The sequence below is a fragment of the Penicillium oxalicum genome, chromosome II, assembly GCF_001723175.1.
Source record: "Penicillium oxalicum strain HP7-1 chromosome II, whole genome shotgun sequence".
NCBI lineage: Eukaryota > Fungi > Ascomycota > Eurotiomycetes > Eurotiales > Aspergillaceae > Penicillium > Penicillium oxalicum.
This window is the reverse complement of record NC_064651.1, coordinates 4,541,045-4,556,762: the sequence shown is the minus strand read 5'-3', so window position 1 is coordinate 4,556,762 and position 15,718 is coordinate 4,541,045. Positions and strand designations below refer to the sequence as shown.

The window sequence follows — 15,718 nt, the reverse complement described above, 5'->3', positions numbered from 1 at the left end:
TAAGTTACTGGCTAGTTGACTACCCCGACGCCTTGCTGGTAGACAGATGTGGACGGCCCCAAATTAGCTGCGGTATCAAATCAATCCGGCCGATGTAACAGTAGGTATTTAATTAGCAACAAATCGACTAGTAGTAATGCCTGCAAAATGAATACACATTTCAGACGGGTTCAACGCGAATCAAGGGAATCGAGTCAAGATCAATACACCTTCATATGGATGTCTTGACTATAAAACTAATACAAAGTCAAATATCCATCAATCATGAGGGTATGGTTGAAGGTGGGTTAGGTAGCTGGGCGGGATGTGGGAATGGGAATTATTTCGTCGAACCTGCAAGTAATCAAGGCAATCTTAAGCAATTGACTTGGACGTATCCAATATTAGTACTGAACAAGCCCCGCAAAAGCGCTCGGTACGCGCTCGTAACGGACCGCTCATTAGGAAAGGCGCCGTGGAGCCGAACCCTGGGTGACTTGAAGGAATTTCAAGGCATCTGATTGGTTCATCTATTTGAGATCTTGAAGGTGAGATGGGACATGATCATTGTCATAGTGATGGCGACGCACGGTGCTATATTCATGGGACGAGCCATGCATGAGAGGCGGCCAGGGCCAGCTGCCCGCTGAGGCGTTGAGGGAAAAACAAAAGTGATGTTGGATGCCTCAGGCAACATCGGCTCCGTGATCACACGTTCCTGCCTTGTTGGATGCCTGGAAATTCTGCTCCATTCCATCCACCATTTCGTTTCCACATTTTCATTTCAGATTTCCATATATTTTTTCACTTCCTTCACACTAGTCTTGCTACACCACAGATTCCAGGACCCAGAGAGGATTCACGATCGGTTTGCACCAGCTTTCCCTTCCAAGTTCCGACCGCGGAGGCCCCGCTTTCTGTGGGAGTAGACGCTAACCTTGATCCAGCGTGTTCCGGCCAAGGGCGCGTGGAGCACTTGGCCAAACGTTGCGCTTCACCACCTGTCGGCAGTCTTGGCAACTAGTGCCCCCACCGTCCGCCTCCAAATATAGTCGCAACTCCGTAGGAGCGATCGCACGCTTTGTGTACTCGCAAGGCGGAAATGAGGATAAGCCAAGAAACAAACCCACCCGAGGGAAAGACGTGATCGGTTGGCGCTTTCAACCTCGCCAGGACAAGCCTGACCGTGGTGGGGAAGACAATCTCTTGCCCGTCCGAAAAATGGAGGGACGATCAGGGTATATCATGATAGAAATGCAGCGGCCATGAGAACCTGGGCCCGCTTGTTGTTGTTGGTTACCCCCTCTACTCCACTGAATGATTGGTCTCCCAAGTCAGGAGGCTGACATGGAGCTGCGGGTCTCGCGCCGTCCGACGCCACAGGGCCTAATGCTGTAAATCTTGTAAAATCCGCTCCCTCTCGTTCGCCTGTTGATATTTGGCCCCCATGAATGACAACGCCATTTTGCAGCGTGAGCTAAGAGAGAATTGGTCGTGGGGACAATGGATCCTGTGTCTTGCAGCAATCTTCGACCATCTGTTAATGTCGCATCGCTGCTCCTGAGTGCGCTCCGTTGTCACTCTTTCACTTTGTCCTCGACCATCTCTTGACCTGATCCTCTGCGGTGCAATCCCAACGGCGGTGTTCGGCATGTTTTCCAAAAGTCCATCACTCCTCGGGATTGCCCTGCTCTTCCTGCAGATGCAGTCCTTCGTGGTGGCCCGAACCTGCTATGCCCCTGACGGAACTACGGCAGAGTCACGATTCATGCCCTGTCTCGGCTTCGATGGTGTTGAGTCCATGTGCTGTGGAACGAACAGCAGCAAGCCGGATTTCTGCCAACCCAATGGACTCTGCTACTACCCTCGCGAGAATACCTACTGGCGAAATTATTGCACAGACAAGACATGGTCAAGTCCCAACTGTTTACCAAAAGACCTATGCGATAGCGAGGTAAGCTCTCTTCAGGCCAGTACTCTTTCCTCCTCCCTCTTTGGGGAGGGGGGTCTCCCGAATTCTCTTCTGGCCCTTGACTGGTGCCACACGATGATTGACGTCATGGGTTAGCATGGCGGGAACTCGAGCAAGGGGTCTCAAGTGATCATCTGCCCCGTCGAGTCGGGTGTCAGATACTGCTGCGGGAAATCGACGAGCTGCTGCGACCAAGCGTTCGACCTCAAGCCCACCCTCGTACATATTGGCGATTCACCCACCGCGACAGTGACGGCCACTCTCGACACCACCGTGACAGCGACAGCTGCAGCCGCAACATCAAGTGAGAGTTCATCTTCATCGTCCAAAAATGTCGCAATCGGAGTCGGCGTGGGTATCCCGCTGGGAATTCTGGCCTTCGCCATGCTGGGCGTGGGATTTTGGTGGGGGCGACGAAAGGCACGTGCAGAGCATGGCAACAACTTGGGTTCGCCCAACGGTCCACCGCGAATGAACTACCGAGAAGCCGACTCACGTCCCGTCCATGAACTCGATCAAAGGGGGCTATTTGAACTCCCAGAGCATAAACCCGCGATATAGAGAGGTGTCCATGAAGAGTGGGGTGGAAAAACTTTTCAACTCTCCAACTGGTACGCATCCAGATGTGTAATGATGATCCCTTTGCCGAAAGTCTACACGGTTACGAAGCATCTGGCAATTTTGGGAATGATGGGCAATGTCGGGCGTCGGGTAGCGTCTAATTTTGATATGTACTACCTATGTATAATTCTTTCTCTCTTTTTTTCCCCCTGAGGTGCCAGTTCTTGCGGTCCTCACAGGGGGGCACAAGCGTCGTGAATTCTCTGCATCGTGCTGCCCACCTACCAGAAAGCTCTGAAGGTGGTCGAGGGCACGTTTCTTAGAGTCACCCAAGGCCACAGCAATGGACCTTGTTTCCGGTCGGTGTCCGCCAACTTTCAACCGAGTCGGGTGTCCACACGGTCCAAACCTAAATACCCGTGGAGGGTATCATGATTGAAGCAACCGCTTCAAAGACATCCCGATCTGTACTAGCTGCCTCGAGGAACCCGTGTTACTCATCTGATTTGTGAATCGAATCTATTGTCTAAGATGCAATACCCCGATGCCTGAGGCGATCAATGAACCCGGCACTTGGTTTGACGGTTTGGACCCTTTTAAGAAGTAGGAGAAAGTTCATGTCCACTTCCGCCTCCAAATCAAATTGCTGCGTGCCAATACAAAAAACCTCTCGTGGGTCTATGCGCTCTTCTCAGAGTTTAGTCCTCTGGCGTGTGAAAGGATATGTGAAAGTAGGAAGAATAAAAAACCCCCTCCCCCCAGCTGTCAGAAAAGATCCGGGACGCAATATCTCCGCTGTGCACCTTGAAGAACGCAGCGCACGTGCGCCTCTGGAGTTGAGCATCGTTTGCACCGAAACCAAAGTGCTGGCTCAAATGAGAAGTCCCCGTAGTGACACCGCGAGCCCGTTGCCGCTCCTGCAGCGCTGAGGCCATGAGATCAGATCTTTGCGCAGGGGTCAGGGGTCGATTGCACAAACGCGCCCTTGAACACCGGATCGTTGGTGAGAGCGTTGCACGCCATGGAAGCGACCCGGACCGAATGAAAACGGACGGTGATCTGCCTTTCAGTATCACGTTCACCGAAACACTCGACAAAGCCCTTGATACGCGTCGTGCTGAGAACACGATACGTCTCTCTCTTGAGCGCTATTGGGCTGCGGGAAGAAATGGTGAGACATCGCGTACGACCATGAGACTTCATCTGAGTCTCCAAGTCACGAGGCATGGGGTAAGTTGGGGTAGGAACCGGACGCACGCCGACGGGGCAGAAGCCAACGAAAAAACCATCCCGCTCAACCCGACGCAAGAAGTTGAGCGCCCCCGACTGATGGGCGAAGACAATCATGGCGGAGGGACTGCCGCTGATTGTCGAGGTGTCCAGCAACGAGGCCGAGAAGATCGCACCCCCTCGGACTCGAGGGAGGATCTGATCCAGGGTCGCCCACCTTGGGAGCGCATCAATGATCACAGTTCGGAAGACATTGTCGCGGCCTGGAGGCGGAATATACCGCAGGCCTAGTCGGAAGAACGGGTTGTCAGTGTCCGATGGCCTGAAGAAGAGGAGTTTGTTGCTCTTGATGAACTTCCGGACCGAAGCCTCCTCCCGACGAGTGAGCGGTTTGGCATTGATGGCCCACTTGAGCCAGCTCGTGGGAGAAGACACCAGAACAGTCCCGGATGGAGCGACCTCAGCCTGCGTTGTAGACAGAGGAAGACAATGCGTATCCAAAGCCCCGTCTCCGGGAACATTGTCTCGGTCGACCTGGGGCCGTTTGCGAGGACTGATCACTTCCGTAGGACCTTCATCGAAACCGATCGGTGAGCCCTGTTGATTATATTTTCGAAAAATTAGTCTTTTCCGATAAAGAAGCATGGGCACGATGGTAGACCTTACGTCCCGAATGATAGGCTCAACTTTGGCTGCTCCAACAGAGTTATTCTCACTACTGCAAATGGCATCAGTGTCAGTTCGATCTGCTCTTCTAGACCAAAATAAAAACATCGCCGCAAAGACTGTGTGAGTGAGAGGGCGTACCTGAAGGGCTGGAGGGGCGGAAATTCGAACGAATCCAGCTCGTCGAGTAGGCTTGAGTGGGCATGGCGGGCCAAGGCCAATGGAGACATGACAGGCTCACACACGGTTCCCCTGTCGCCGACGTTCTGGCTTGACTCCATCTCAAGGATTGAGCCGAAGATGATTGGCGAGAAGAGAGTCAAGAGGAGAATTGTTGGAGAAGTGAGAGGTTGAAATGGAGGATCAGTGGAAATGAAAGAGCGGAGGAACAGAGGACAGGGTCCAGAGATCAGCGGAGCTGAACTTGAGATGAAGCAATCCCCAGCCTGCTCCGATCAAAAACGTGATGATCAATCCATAAAAAAAAAAAGGCAACATAGTCCACAGTGCGATCCAGCAGAAGAGAGGAATGACGAGCGTCAACTTGATCCTTATCTGCAAGCTAGTTGAATGGAAGGGTGCCAATGGGTTATTAGGCAGCAAATGAATCGTTCTGGGCTTCAAATCGCAAGTGTGATACAAGAATACCGAAGAACCTCTCAGGCTGGTCTAGCCATCTGCCATTTGACTTCTGAAGTTCTTCTCTCAAACGATACCTGTTCTCATGAAAAGGTGGCTAAGAAATACGCAGACAATGACTCAAGTCGTTCTGAAAGTATGAAGCAGATGAGAAATCTTGAATTGAAATGTAAGCTGAGAGCAAGCAAATTTCGAGGTGAGGCCAACCCGGTCCAAATGTACCTATGACTTTCTCCGTTTTGTATTTAAAAAAACAGTCGTGCTGTGGTAGCGCCTTTCGCGAATTGCCATCCAATTTGGCGCAGACTAGGCACGCCTTGCCCTAGCGAAAAGCTGCTGCTGGAAGTTATCCCAGGAATTGTCCGTCTGCCAATGCTATCCATGGCAGATCCTCCTCCCAGCATTGCTGCATCAGTCGTCGAGCGTTTTGTATCTGGTGAATCACAAAGTTAATTTGTCGCCCGAGCCAACGTTTTCGTGAGGGCATACCTGTTTCAATCCTGACTTTTCAAGCTCAAACAGCCGGTCCAATACCCTCATCCGCTGGGAAGGGTCCTGTGATTCACAGCCCGCTGTGAACAAAGGAAGAAGCGAGCAGACCTCGGTTGAAGCACCCAACCTCATTCGATCCAAGGCACCGAGAAGCCTACGAAGGGCATCCTGCACAGGAAATGACTTCGGCGAAGACTCAAGTACCCGTCGATGAAGATGAAGAAGACCGGCACAGCGGAAGGCCTCTTCTGTAGACATCATGTCGTCGGCTTGGATTCCCACATGATGCGTGGGGTCAGAATGAACCACTTCGCCAAGATCGTCAAAGTCGCCCAGCAGCGCATCTGCCTCCATCACTATGTCTGCCGATGGGTGCCAGTCTCGTCTAAAATGACCGAAATCGTCAAATCGTTCGTTGTCGCATTGCTGAACAAGCTGAGCAAGTCGAATGAAGAATAATCCAGTTCGAGGACTAAATCCGGTGAAGCAGTCAACGCAGTTCTCATCATGGCTTTTCGGGCGAGAACTTTCGGCTAAAACATGGTGATACAACATCAGGGGTGGCCCTGCTTGGCGGCAAGAGAGTGCACCCATAGTATCAATATACCCTAGCCATCGGGCAAAAAAAGCACCCACTTGATTGCCAGGTCTTGCGAGTCGATCGCTGCAGGCCATGAAAAGATCTCGTGCCAGCTTGAGGTGGCTCTGCCAAGTAATGGGAACCTCAAAAGTGGTAGGGGAGACGATTTTTAATGAGAGGAGCAAGATTGCCGTAGCTAGATGGCTATCGGTGATGTCCTGTTTCGATGCATCCAAAGCCATCCGCAAAGTTGGGAAAACATCTCTTACCCAATGCGCTATTCGGTTGGCTGGCTCCGGATGCCCGAGGTAGCGTGCTCGATGACTCGCCGAGTAGGCAAGGACCAAATTCAGAAGATTCGAGTCAGAGATGGCCACTATAAGCTGGTCAGCATTTTACCATTTCAGAAAGGTCGAAGCTTTGGACTCTCTCCTTACTTGATGGAAGGACAGACAAGAATGGATTTTTATCACAGTCATGTGGAACGAGCATCTTCGATGTGTGATCGAGAAAATGATGAAAATAGAGCAGATTGATTGGATTCCTCAGCAAAGATGGAGGAAGAGGCGAGAGACAGCGGGGAATATTGATCGGAACTGGAGACGTATAATATTCGCTGTAGTTGGGTTTTCTTGCAACAGGAAAGCCGTTGCATTGAGGAGCTTGTGAAGCTGGCGAGGCTTTGTCGACCGCAGAGTTGATATCGATAGCAGCATGATCATTTTTCAGCGTCAAGTCACGATCTGGTCGACCGCTGTCAAAACCATAGTTATCGGTCACGCTGGTGAGATACGCATGCCATTTGTTCTGTGCAGCAACGGACTCTCTGCTGTTCGATGTATCCCCTCCGTCATCAATCGAGATCGTTGAGAATGGACTTGGACGAGCCAACGAAGAAGTCGATCCGCAGTCGAACCCGCGATTGGCCATGGACGGGGAGCCTGCCGCGGCGGAAATTGGGGTTTCGCGACAATCTGTGAGCTCACGAAAGGGTCCCACGGGCTCATCAATATCATTGAGCAAAAAGCTTAGCCCGCGTTCTTCGTGTGATCCAGTACGACCCGCATATTGCTGTTGGTTATCCTGATCGGTCCCAGAGGACACGGCTAAGTGACGAGGCGGATCCGACACATCACGTAGAAAAGACAATGGCTGAGATATCGAGTTTGAATGGAATACAAAAGCAGACAGTGACGGAAAATCTACTGCTTGATCAGCCGGAGATGATGCAGTACCTCCGATCTCCTGGCTCAAGGTATGGGGATTTACAGGCCTGACAGACGCCGGAGTGCCCGGCGAATGCCGCTGTAATGCCGATGCAAACGCGTTCCCGCCTTGCGACGGAGATAAAGCGATGTCAGACGACGTCTGAGGCCGGGGAGAGTCAAAAGCACCAAAGGTTGCATTGCTATTTGGTGATGCATCCTCCGAAGACCCGAAATCGCCGGGCTTGAAGTTGATAAATGCCTCTTTGAAAGCTCTCTTCTCTGCAACAGCAGGAGCTGAGCAATTTCTCGACTCAACATCATTCAAGCGCACCACTGCGTGGAAATCAACTGGAGTCCCTCGAGATCCCTTCAAAATGGGAGCGGACGAGTCAATAGACGCACGCTTCGATCGGCCACCCCAGTTGAGGCGTACGCTATAATCACATGACTCGCCTTGTCTTTGACAATTGAGACAAGACGGCTTCTCCTCGTCGCTATTACGAGCTTATGATCAGTCAATCATGTTGGGGAACAACTAGGTGCGGTTTCTCGTACCATTTCACTTTGCGAGCTTTGCAAGGCCTGGGAACTGCTTTAGCTACCGCTCGCTGTGAGGCAATTTATGTTGTGATAACACTCACCAGCATCCATTTCGGCTTCTGCGTTTGGGCTCTGGTGCGCCAGGTCGGCGAGGGCGGGGCATTGCACCGCCTGGACGGTCTCACAGGCAGGTCTGTTCTGATGGAAGAAGTTGACAGTTTCACACCTGACTGAGATAATGCGCCAAGGTGACTGATATATTGAGAATGCCTTGGCTCGTCCAGATAGCGAGTGTTTGAGCCTGATTCTGGTTTGATGATCAAATTCCACTACCAATTGCTTCGCTTGCGACGTTGGCAACTCTGCTGCCCCCAAGTTGCGACAAAGCGATAGTCGACCAAACACCCGCACCGATTGTAGAGGCCCATCGATGTGCAAAGAAAGTGGGATGCTTGAAGATGTCAAAAAGGAGGCCTTGCTGCAAGTACGTACTCCGATACCAGGAGTTCGTTCACTTATCTGCGGGGAAAACGCGGCCGAGCGATAGCGGAATTGAATCAACGACCCACAGGTGGTGGACTTTGAAGAAAAAACGAGGTGCTGAATGGAATGTTTGTATGACAACTGGGGGGGTCGGAATTGAATTGGAACTACACAGAGATGCAAGCAGCAAGCTTGGGAAAATATCCGGCCTAATCAGCACATCGTCTCTCCGGCACAACGATCGGTGTCATCTAAAGCTCGCGTGGAAAAGTGTGGGGAAGGCGGCCGTCGGACGGGAACGGAACGATGAGGCTGAATCAGCCGGCGTGCGGAAAAACAACCATGCCGTAGATGGATGCCACAGGCCAGAAACATCGCTGGCAGCTGACCGGGCCTTGTCAAGTGCGTCATAGCGGTGCCTTGCTTGTACCTGCCCTTCGCCCTTGCTTAATGGTCTCTGTGTAGCCGAGGGTCCCCGGGGCCTCCCATAAATAGTTTGCTTGAGTTGCTCATCGGTACTATAGCAATTGCATAGATTGGTCTGTTTCGCATTTTTTACAAGCCATGAGTACTTCAGACTTCATTTCACATCCGCTGCAGCGACTGCCAAGTCCCTCTCGAGGCCTCTCTGCCTTTGTTCACGTAAGATCCTTTCTCTCATCGGGTGATCTTACTCGTGGCCTAATATCAAGATTGCAATGAGCAGGCCAGTGGTTTGGCCAGTTTCATATTGTCTTTCAAGTAGTATGTCCATTGAATTGTGCACTTTATCCATGGTGCACTGCAAAACCCGAGTTCCATAAAATCATATATTTCGAAATGACAACGTTAGCGCTGACACCGATTGGCTAGCATGCATGAGAATCCTAATCGAGCGTAAGTCATATTGAAGATACTTAGGTTCTAGTCCGGGGACCTCGGAGGGCTGATGTATGCAGCGCTAACGCATCAAACAGAAACGAGGCATATGGCTGGCATTTTCAATATTTGACCGTCATCGGCTTGACTCTTTCGACAATCACCTTTCTGGTTGGCCTGCTTGCGGATATAACACTATCGCGTCGACTTTTCTTGACCAAAAACTTGCTGTCAGTATGCAGTGCTCCCATGGAAGTACTGATCAGCGTTCTATACTGGGGTTTGCGCTTGGTGAGTGCCCCGACAACAACGTGTCTAAGCCAAGCTTAAGAACTGTGTTTTGACATCGGATCTTCAGATTGATGAGCGCCTTGTGGTACCAGATTGGGCAGTCATTCCTTTGCATGCTGGTATGTGAACACCAAAGCCAACTTCTTTTTTTTTCGCTCCCAAATTTCGCAAGAGAATTTTGATCCTCACTCATGACCGCGCTGGGCAGATCTTGGCTTCCATGCGGTTCCTTCTATTGTCATGCTGGTCGATCTCCTGTTTTTCTCGCCGCCATGGACCATTTCTGTGACGCCATCCTTGGGGCTTTCCAGTACGATCGCATTCGGATATTGGGTCTGGATTGAGCGGTGCTACTTGTACAATGGATGGTCAGTAGAACTCGAGTCTGCCAGTAAATGTTTATCTTCTGTTACTAAATGACCTAGGTATCCTTACCCGATTTTTGAACAGCTCTCCACCACTGGCCGAGTCGGCTTGTTTTCGCTGAGTGCTGCTGTGATGGCCTTAAGCACAGTCACCTTGAAATGGCTATACGGTCACATGAATGGATTTGGCGCCCTATTTCCAGCGCAATCTCGCCCTGGCGACATCAAAAAGTACGAGCAGCTTTCACTGTGACCCGAATGGGTCGGCATCGCGACTAGGAGTGAGGCATACCAACTTCGTCTATTTTCGTTTGAAAACGCATAGCGTCCTCCCATCTCCGACGCAAATTACGGCTTGCGCATATTTTTTCTTATCGGAGGCTATGTGGCAATTGTCTCCGACCAGCGCTTTGATGAACGGTCCCCAGCATGTCAATGTTTGGGACGGGAGGTGCCATGGTGTTGGTGAGCATGACATCATGTTTCAATGGCATGCATAGTCTGGCGAATGGGTTCAGGAAGACGGACTAAGCAATAAGTGTAGTGATAGAGCACAGGATGCACCGAATCAGTAGTAATAGTCAAGGCCAATTCTTGCCAACCGATGAGAGTCTACGAATGTCTGATAGAACACTGTACATGATGATACTGTACAAATTGAAGTATCTCGACAGCCACTCTGCGCGAATACACCAGCTGTGAGTAGACCACTTCCATATTAAGATTCCTCGGAGAGACCATAAATTTGCGGAGAGGGCCACATAGACCAGCTCAAATAAAAGTCTGAGTAGTTACTGGAGTTTTCCACTGATTATTGATGTGACCCGTCGTGTCCAGCCAAGCTTCAACCACGCGGCAGGTCGCCCGATTCGCTGGGCGAGAACGTTCAACCCAGTGGTCTCGCTTATCTAATGACAAACATGTGACGGAATTGTCGGGAGGTGCGCGGGCGGGAGGTGCACGGAACGTGAGCTCATGCTCGAAGCTCTGCCCACGCTCTTTTTTCCCCACGACTCGAATCAGGTCCGCACAGAGCAACACAGACGCACCAATCTCGTCAAAATGTCTATCCCATCTGTCTCGGCTGGTCGTGTGGGCTTGTCCATGGTGACTACACTTGCGCGCCCCAGTGTCGTTGTCCGAGGTGTCACGCAGGGAGGGCCAGCGCAACTAGTCCGGCTCAACTCATCTCTTGTCCGACCGTCGTGTGGTATTCAGAGCCAGACCTTCCAATCTCACAATGTTCGACCTTCCGCTGTCTGCCTGCACCGTCCGGCCGGTCTGCGTGTGCAATCCACGGCTGCGCCAAAGAACAACGAGGTCAAGCTTGACTGGGACTCATTCTTCAAGCTCCGAGCTTCGCGCCGTCGTTATTCACTAGCATCTTCCATCATCACATCTCTCGTTTCTACCTCTGTCGGAGTTCAAGTTCTTGCGGCTCAGGATTTGGAGGCTCTGGGAACTCAGGTGATGGGCCTGGATCCCTTTGTCGTTCTCGGGCTGGCAACTGCGGCTTGCGGTGCCGTTGGATGGTTGATGGGTCCTGCGGTAGGCAATGGTGTTTGGGGCCTTGTTTACCGCCGATACAAGCCTTCCGTGGCAACTGTAAGTCATTTGCCCGTCCAGTTTGTGTCAAAAAGAAAGCACCGCCTCCATGAAAATAGACGGGGAACAGGCTAATTTTTATCCTTTATCGTTGCGTCGGTAGAAAGAGAAAGAGTTTTTCGACCGTATTAGACGATTCCGAGTCGATCCCTCAACCAACTCCATTGCAAACCCCGTCCCCGACTACTACGGCGAGAAAATTGGCAGCGTCCAAGGCTATCGACAGTGGCTGAAGGATCAACGGGCCTACAACCGCAAACGTCGCAACTTCATCGCTTAAACCTAACTTTCAATTGAAATATCCCCTGTGTTGCTCTTCTTTCTTGTCTTCTTCCCTCTATTTTGCGTGAATAACATCCAATATGCTCATGGCTGGTATTCTCGAGGTTGTCTGGGGTGCTTTCCTCTTTATTCTATTCATGTGATCTGGTGTTTTGATATTCGCCTCATTAGCGATTTCGGCGATTCTGGAGACTGAATTGAGTCGATTCTGGTAATCATTGGTTACTCTTCCCGGGATTTCCCTCATAGGTTCACTTCCTGCACGGCTCTTTGGCCTGTAAGCCTTACGCGACAATTTGACTGATAGACTGGACTGTCGCATTCGAAATCCCGTGCGTAGTTGGGCAACGCGGCGGCGAAAGAGCGATCGAATAAGATCCTCAATCGGACAGATTCAACATCACTGTCACAATTTGGACGAACCCGTTTTCCTTGCTTTTGGACGCCTTCCGGTGTCAACTTCAGTCCACCAGGGCACATTACTGGGCGGATTGTCATCCAAATTGGCCCGGAATGCGGGTTTGCGCTTCTCAAAGAAGGATTGGACCCCCTCATTCTGGTCTCTGTTTTCGTAGTCAGCCATTGAAAAGGATGCATCCTTCGCGAGATCTGGAATGACCCAGAGGAGATATGGACATACGCCGAACCGAAGATTTGGCAGATCACCGCCGATTCCAACAGATGAGCCCCCTCTGGAGTTCCCGGGTTCCGCCACATGAGTGCGCGGTTGAGATATTGAGATGTCGGGCTCACGTTCTCGGCTATCTCGGTGGCTAGTTCCAGCGCACGAGGCAGGACGTGCGAAGGATCTGGAAGCACTTCGTTGAAAAGATCGCCAAAGTGTTTGGCGGTGGGCGGAAAGACCGCTCCCGTACTCACTAAATAGCTCGCATTGGAGAATCCGACAAGACGGGGAAGGAAATAGGAGGAGCATGATTCCATGATGATGCCACGACGGCCAAACACAAAGCCATATTTGCCCTTGTCGTAGGCGATCCTGGGTATTCATCTTCAGTCGCCATACAGTTGCATATTTGCCGCCGTCATAGATTCACAAAAAGTGTACGACAAAACAAACAGACAACTCACCGTATAATCGCCGGCAGCGTCATGGTCATTCCAACCCCAACTGCGGAGCCTTGCATCGCCGCAATTGTGGGCTTACGACAGCGGTGGATAGCTAATGCCACTCGGCCACCACTACCGGGTGTGAGTCCTGTCAATATAAATCTCCAATGGCGACGACTCAGAGGCGTTCTAAGTACGACCTACCCGTCGCGATGCTCCGCAGGACGCTCTTGACTGTTGCTGAAACCAAGGTCCAGGTCCGCTCCGGCGCAAAACGTCTTACCGGCACCTGTCAAGACAATCACCTTCACGCGTTCATCCACATCGAACATGGGATAGAGCTTCTCAAAATCCTGCACCATTTGCGAGGTGAATGCATTGCTTTTCGTGGGACGATTCAAGGTCACAACAATAACTGGAGTAGCGGATGCAGCACCGGTCGGATGATGTGAGACTTTGATTTGACCCGTAGTGGGAACTGTCTCGTATGAAGCTGGGAGTTCGATGCGGGCTGGATCGAATATCATCGCGCGCGGTTCGAAATCAAGGGTCTGCACTGTAGTGAAACGAATATATGCTCACGTCAATGTCAACAAGACACTCGCTGATCGTGAAGAAGTCTAAGGTAGTTTAAGACCTGTAGTTCTTGTATATGTATGCTCAATCTTCAACACTCGTTACTTTGAACCTCGCAAGAATGATCAGTGGAGCGCTGAAGGGTTGATCTTTGGTCGACCTCGGCTTCGGTTAGCGTTTGAATGCGGGGACCCCGCAACATCAATCTGACGAGAGTATTTTCTATCAATCACAGCTCAGGTATACATTCGCATTACAGGACTTTAAGCACCGTCGATGAACATAGAATGTTGATTTATATGGAAAGAAGGGTAAATAGATGATCTTACACATGCTCTGGATCAAAAACGGCATCGGCGTGGAACAAGTACCCATAGACTCCCCCGACCTCATCAAGGTAGCGGTGATTACTACTGGTCCCAGGCTATCCAACGCCTAAGTATGCGACATTCGTATACCCAGAGAACATGACACTGCCTGAAGCACTGGACAAACTGCGATTGAGACTGTTTCTGACGCACCTTGGTCCATCCCAAGGCATTGGAATTGACTGTTTCTCTTGCCGAGAAACGCATCATGAGAAACGCATCATAGAGAGGGAATGAAATAAAATCAGAGTCGCAAATATTCAGATTTCCACTTAATCAGGAGAAATGTTTCCAGCAGAATATTGACCGGGAGACTCACGTCAGCAGTCAGCAAGCACAGGCACTCCATGCCTTGACTCCATATGCAACCCTGAACATAGCCACCACCCCCATGAGAAACGATTGGAGGCCGCCAAAGTGTCACAACAGCTCCATAGAAACTAAGTACACTGGCGAAATGATGCCGGCCAAGGTTGAACCGGGCGCCTGATGGTATGAAATGTACCGCAATTGTAAAACGTATTCCAATGTGCTGCGGAATACCTAACAGTATACCACGACGGGCCCCTGTAGCCGCGGACACGACACAGGATCTACAATCGAGCAATCTTCTTGTCTCACAGAGAATGAAACCCCCAGGAAAACCAAGAAACTTATCAGATCAGGATACGGGACAGTATAATGCAGCTAGATGACATTCCTCAAAGTTGCAGCAATCAAACGACAGGAAGAAATTCATGAACTCAGGCCCGACGGTGTGATTCAAGCAGGCGAGTTAAAATTGCTCCAAGACCCTCACGAGCTCATTTTATGTTTCACAGACTGTCATTCTATCTAACGATAGAGGGTACAGAAATGCAAGAATTAATGCGGGCAAGTTAAATTTTGCTTTAAGGGAGACGAAATAATGTTTGCTTCTAGACTCGCAACAGCTCCAAAGCTCCACGGGTGCTGCTATATCTTTCGAGAAAAGCCTTGCAGCGATGAGACAGTCTTCTCCATTGCACCTTCGACTAGACTCGTTCTTTCCGTCGTCAATCGCTAAATGCCAATGTAAAGCACGATGTACGAGCATAGCTCGTATAGCAGCGGAAGTGTATATTTGATTGAAAGTCATAATTATAATTTCTGAATGAATCGGGCACTCGTAAAGACCCTGGGGAAAGAATAAGACACTGGAAGGACTGTGAATAGCAGAAAAAAGCAGAGATCAACCGCTTAGATTCAAGAGTATGCGCGTCCTCCCCCAATCAGATGAACTGGCTGGGTCGCTGCGCTCTGCTTTTCCCCGCAGAAAGAATTGACTCGTCCTGCCCTCGACTTGATGTGCCGAAGACGCAGCATACGTGCAGGGGTCGGGACTGGAGTGGATCCATCCAGTTTGATCCTCCGAAAAATCTCCTTCTCCTTGGGCAGTCAGAGAGGACAAGGGTAGTCACCGGACCTGAGGAGGCACGCCTCGAACTTTTTCTCCGAGAGTCCGAACGGGCGGTTTCGAGAACCGCCCAGCTTGCCTGTCATACTAGCCAGATCGAATCGATTGCTCCAGAAGACCGAAAAACAAAAAACGACTCCGCACTTTGGTATGCAATGTCTTACCAAAATACGAGGACGAGCGAATATCGAGACAGGAGAATTCATCCGTAGTGGCGTCGTCGCGCAACGTTTACTCCCTCCTACATCTATTCAGGATCGGCCCAACAGTGTTTGCAGTCGTCTGTCATCTGTCCCGTTCGAGTTGTATCTCCCGGATCATGAATCAGACCTGACTCAGACTCTCCAATTCCCACTACCCTTTTGGATCAGGGATATTGCTGACCCTCTCCATGCAGGGTCGAGGGTGACAGAAGCCAACATTTCAACTTTTCGCCGCTGCGGAGAAGCGCCACTACACGCCCGCTAGCGATCGCAGTCCCTCTCAGAAGAGATGATGATCGCCTCCGTCTATGGGGAAG

The 15,718-nt window shown here is 50.8% G+C and overlaps 7 protein-coding genes across 7 annotated transcripts; 4 read left to right on the top strand and 3 right to left on the bottom strand.

The window, feature by feature from the left end:
• Nucleotides 1-1,630: 1,630 nt before the first annotated feature.
• Nucleotides 1,631-2,512, top strand: POX_b03445 (uncharacterized protein; the record flags this gene model as incomplete). Its single annotated transcript, XM_050112341.1, has 2 exons — nucleotides 1,631-1,933; nucleotides 2,048-2,512. The coding sequence occupies 2 exons, from the start codon at nucleotides 1,631-1,633 to the stop codon at nucleotides 2,510-2,512; spliced, it is 768 nt and encodes a 255-aa protein (XP_049972687.1).
• A 939-nt stretch (nucleotides 2,513-3,451) lies between these two features.
• On the bottom strand, nucleotides 3,452-4,689 carry POX_b03444 (uncharacterized protein; the record flags this gene model as incomplete). Its single annotated transcript, XM_050112340.1, has 3 exons — nucleotides 3,452-4,339; nucleotides 4,409-4,460; nucleotides 4,550-4,689. The coding sequence occupies 3 exons, from the start codon at nucleotides 4,687-4,689 to the stop codon at nucleotides 3,452-3,454; spliced, it is 1,080 nt and encodes a 359-aa protein (XP_049972686.1).
• A 704-nt stretch (nucleotides 4,690-5,393) lies between these two features.
• Nucleotides 5,394-8,030, bottom strand: POX_b03443 (uncharacterized protein; the record flags this gene model as incomplete). The annotated part of the gene is made up of 5 exons (XM_050112339.1): nucleotides 5,394-5,480; nucleotides 5,537-6,495; nucleotides 6,557-7,821; nucleotides 7,883-7,909; nucleotides 7,969-8,030. 5 exons carry the CDS (start codon nucleotides 8,028-8,030, stop codon nucleotides 5,394-5,396), a joined length of 2,400 nt encoding a protein of 799 aa, XP_049972685.1.
• A 1,173-nt stretch (nucleotides 8,031-9,203) lies between these two features.
• POX_b03442 (uncharacterized protein) lies at nucleotides 9,204-10,117 on the top strand (the record flags this gene model as incomplete). The annotated part of the gene is made up of 5 exons (XM_050112338.1): nucleotides 9,204-9,226; nucleotides 9,307-9,499; nucleotides 9,567-9,618; nucleotides 9,708-9,867; nucleotides 9,925-10,117. 5 exons carry the CDS (start codon nucleotides 9,204-9,206, stop codon nucleotides 10,115-10,117), a joined length of 621 nt encoding a protein of 206 aa, XP_049972684.1.
• An 809-nt stretch (nucleotides 10,118-10,926) lies between these two features.
• Nucleotides 10,927-11,749, top strand: POX_b03441 (Presequence translocated-associated motor subunit pam17; the record flags this gene model as incomplete). Its single annotated transcript, XM_050112337.1, has 2 exons — nucleotides 10,927-11,469; nucleotides 11,573-11,749. 2 exons carry the CDS (start codon nucleotides 10,927-10,929, stop codon nucleotides 11,747-11,749), a joined length of 720 nt encoding a protein of 239 aa, XP_049972683.1.
• A 408-nt stretch (nucleotides 11,750-12,157) lies between these two features.
• On the bottom strand, nucleotides 12,158-13,346 carry POX_b03440 (Enoyl-CoA hydratase AFT3-1; the record flags this gene model as incomplete). The annotated part of the gene is made up of 4 exons (XM_050112336.1): nucleotides 12,158-12,314; nucleotides 12,392-12,748; nucleotides 12,841-12,951; nucleotides 13,024-13,346. 4 exons carry the CDS (start codon nucleotides 13,344-13,346, stop codon nucleotides 12,158-12,160), a joined length of 948 nt encoding a protein of 315 aa, XP_049972682.1.
• Nucleotides 13,347-15,017: 1,671 nt separating this feature from the next.
• On the top strand, nucleotides 15,018-15,666 carry POX_b03439 (uncharacterized protein; the record flags this gene model as incomplete). Its single annotated transcript, XM_050112335.1, has 2 exons — nucleotides 15,018-15,346; nucleotides 15,411-15,666. 2 exons carry the CDS (start codon nucleotides 15,018-15,020, stop codon nucleotides 15,664-15,666), a joined length of 585 nt encoding a protein of 194 aa, XP_049972681.1.
• Between the last annotated feature and the right edge of the window lie 52 nt (nucleotides 15,667-15,718).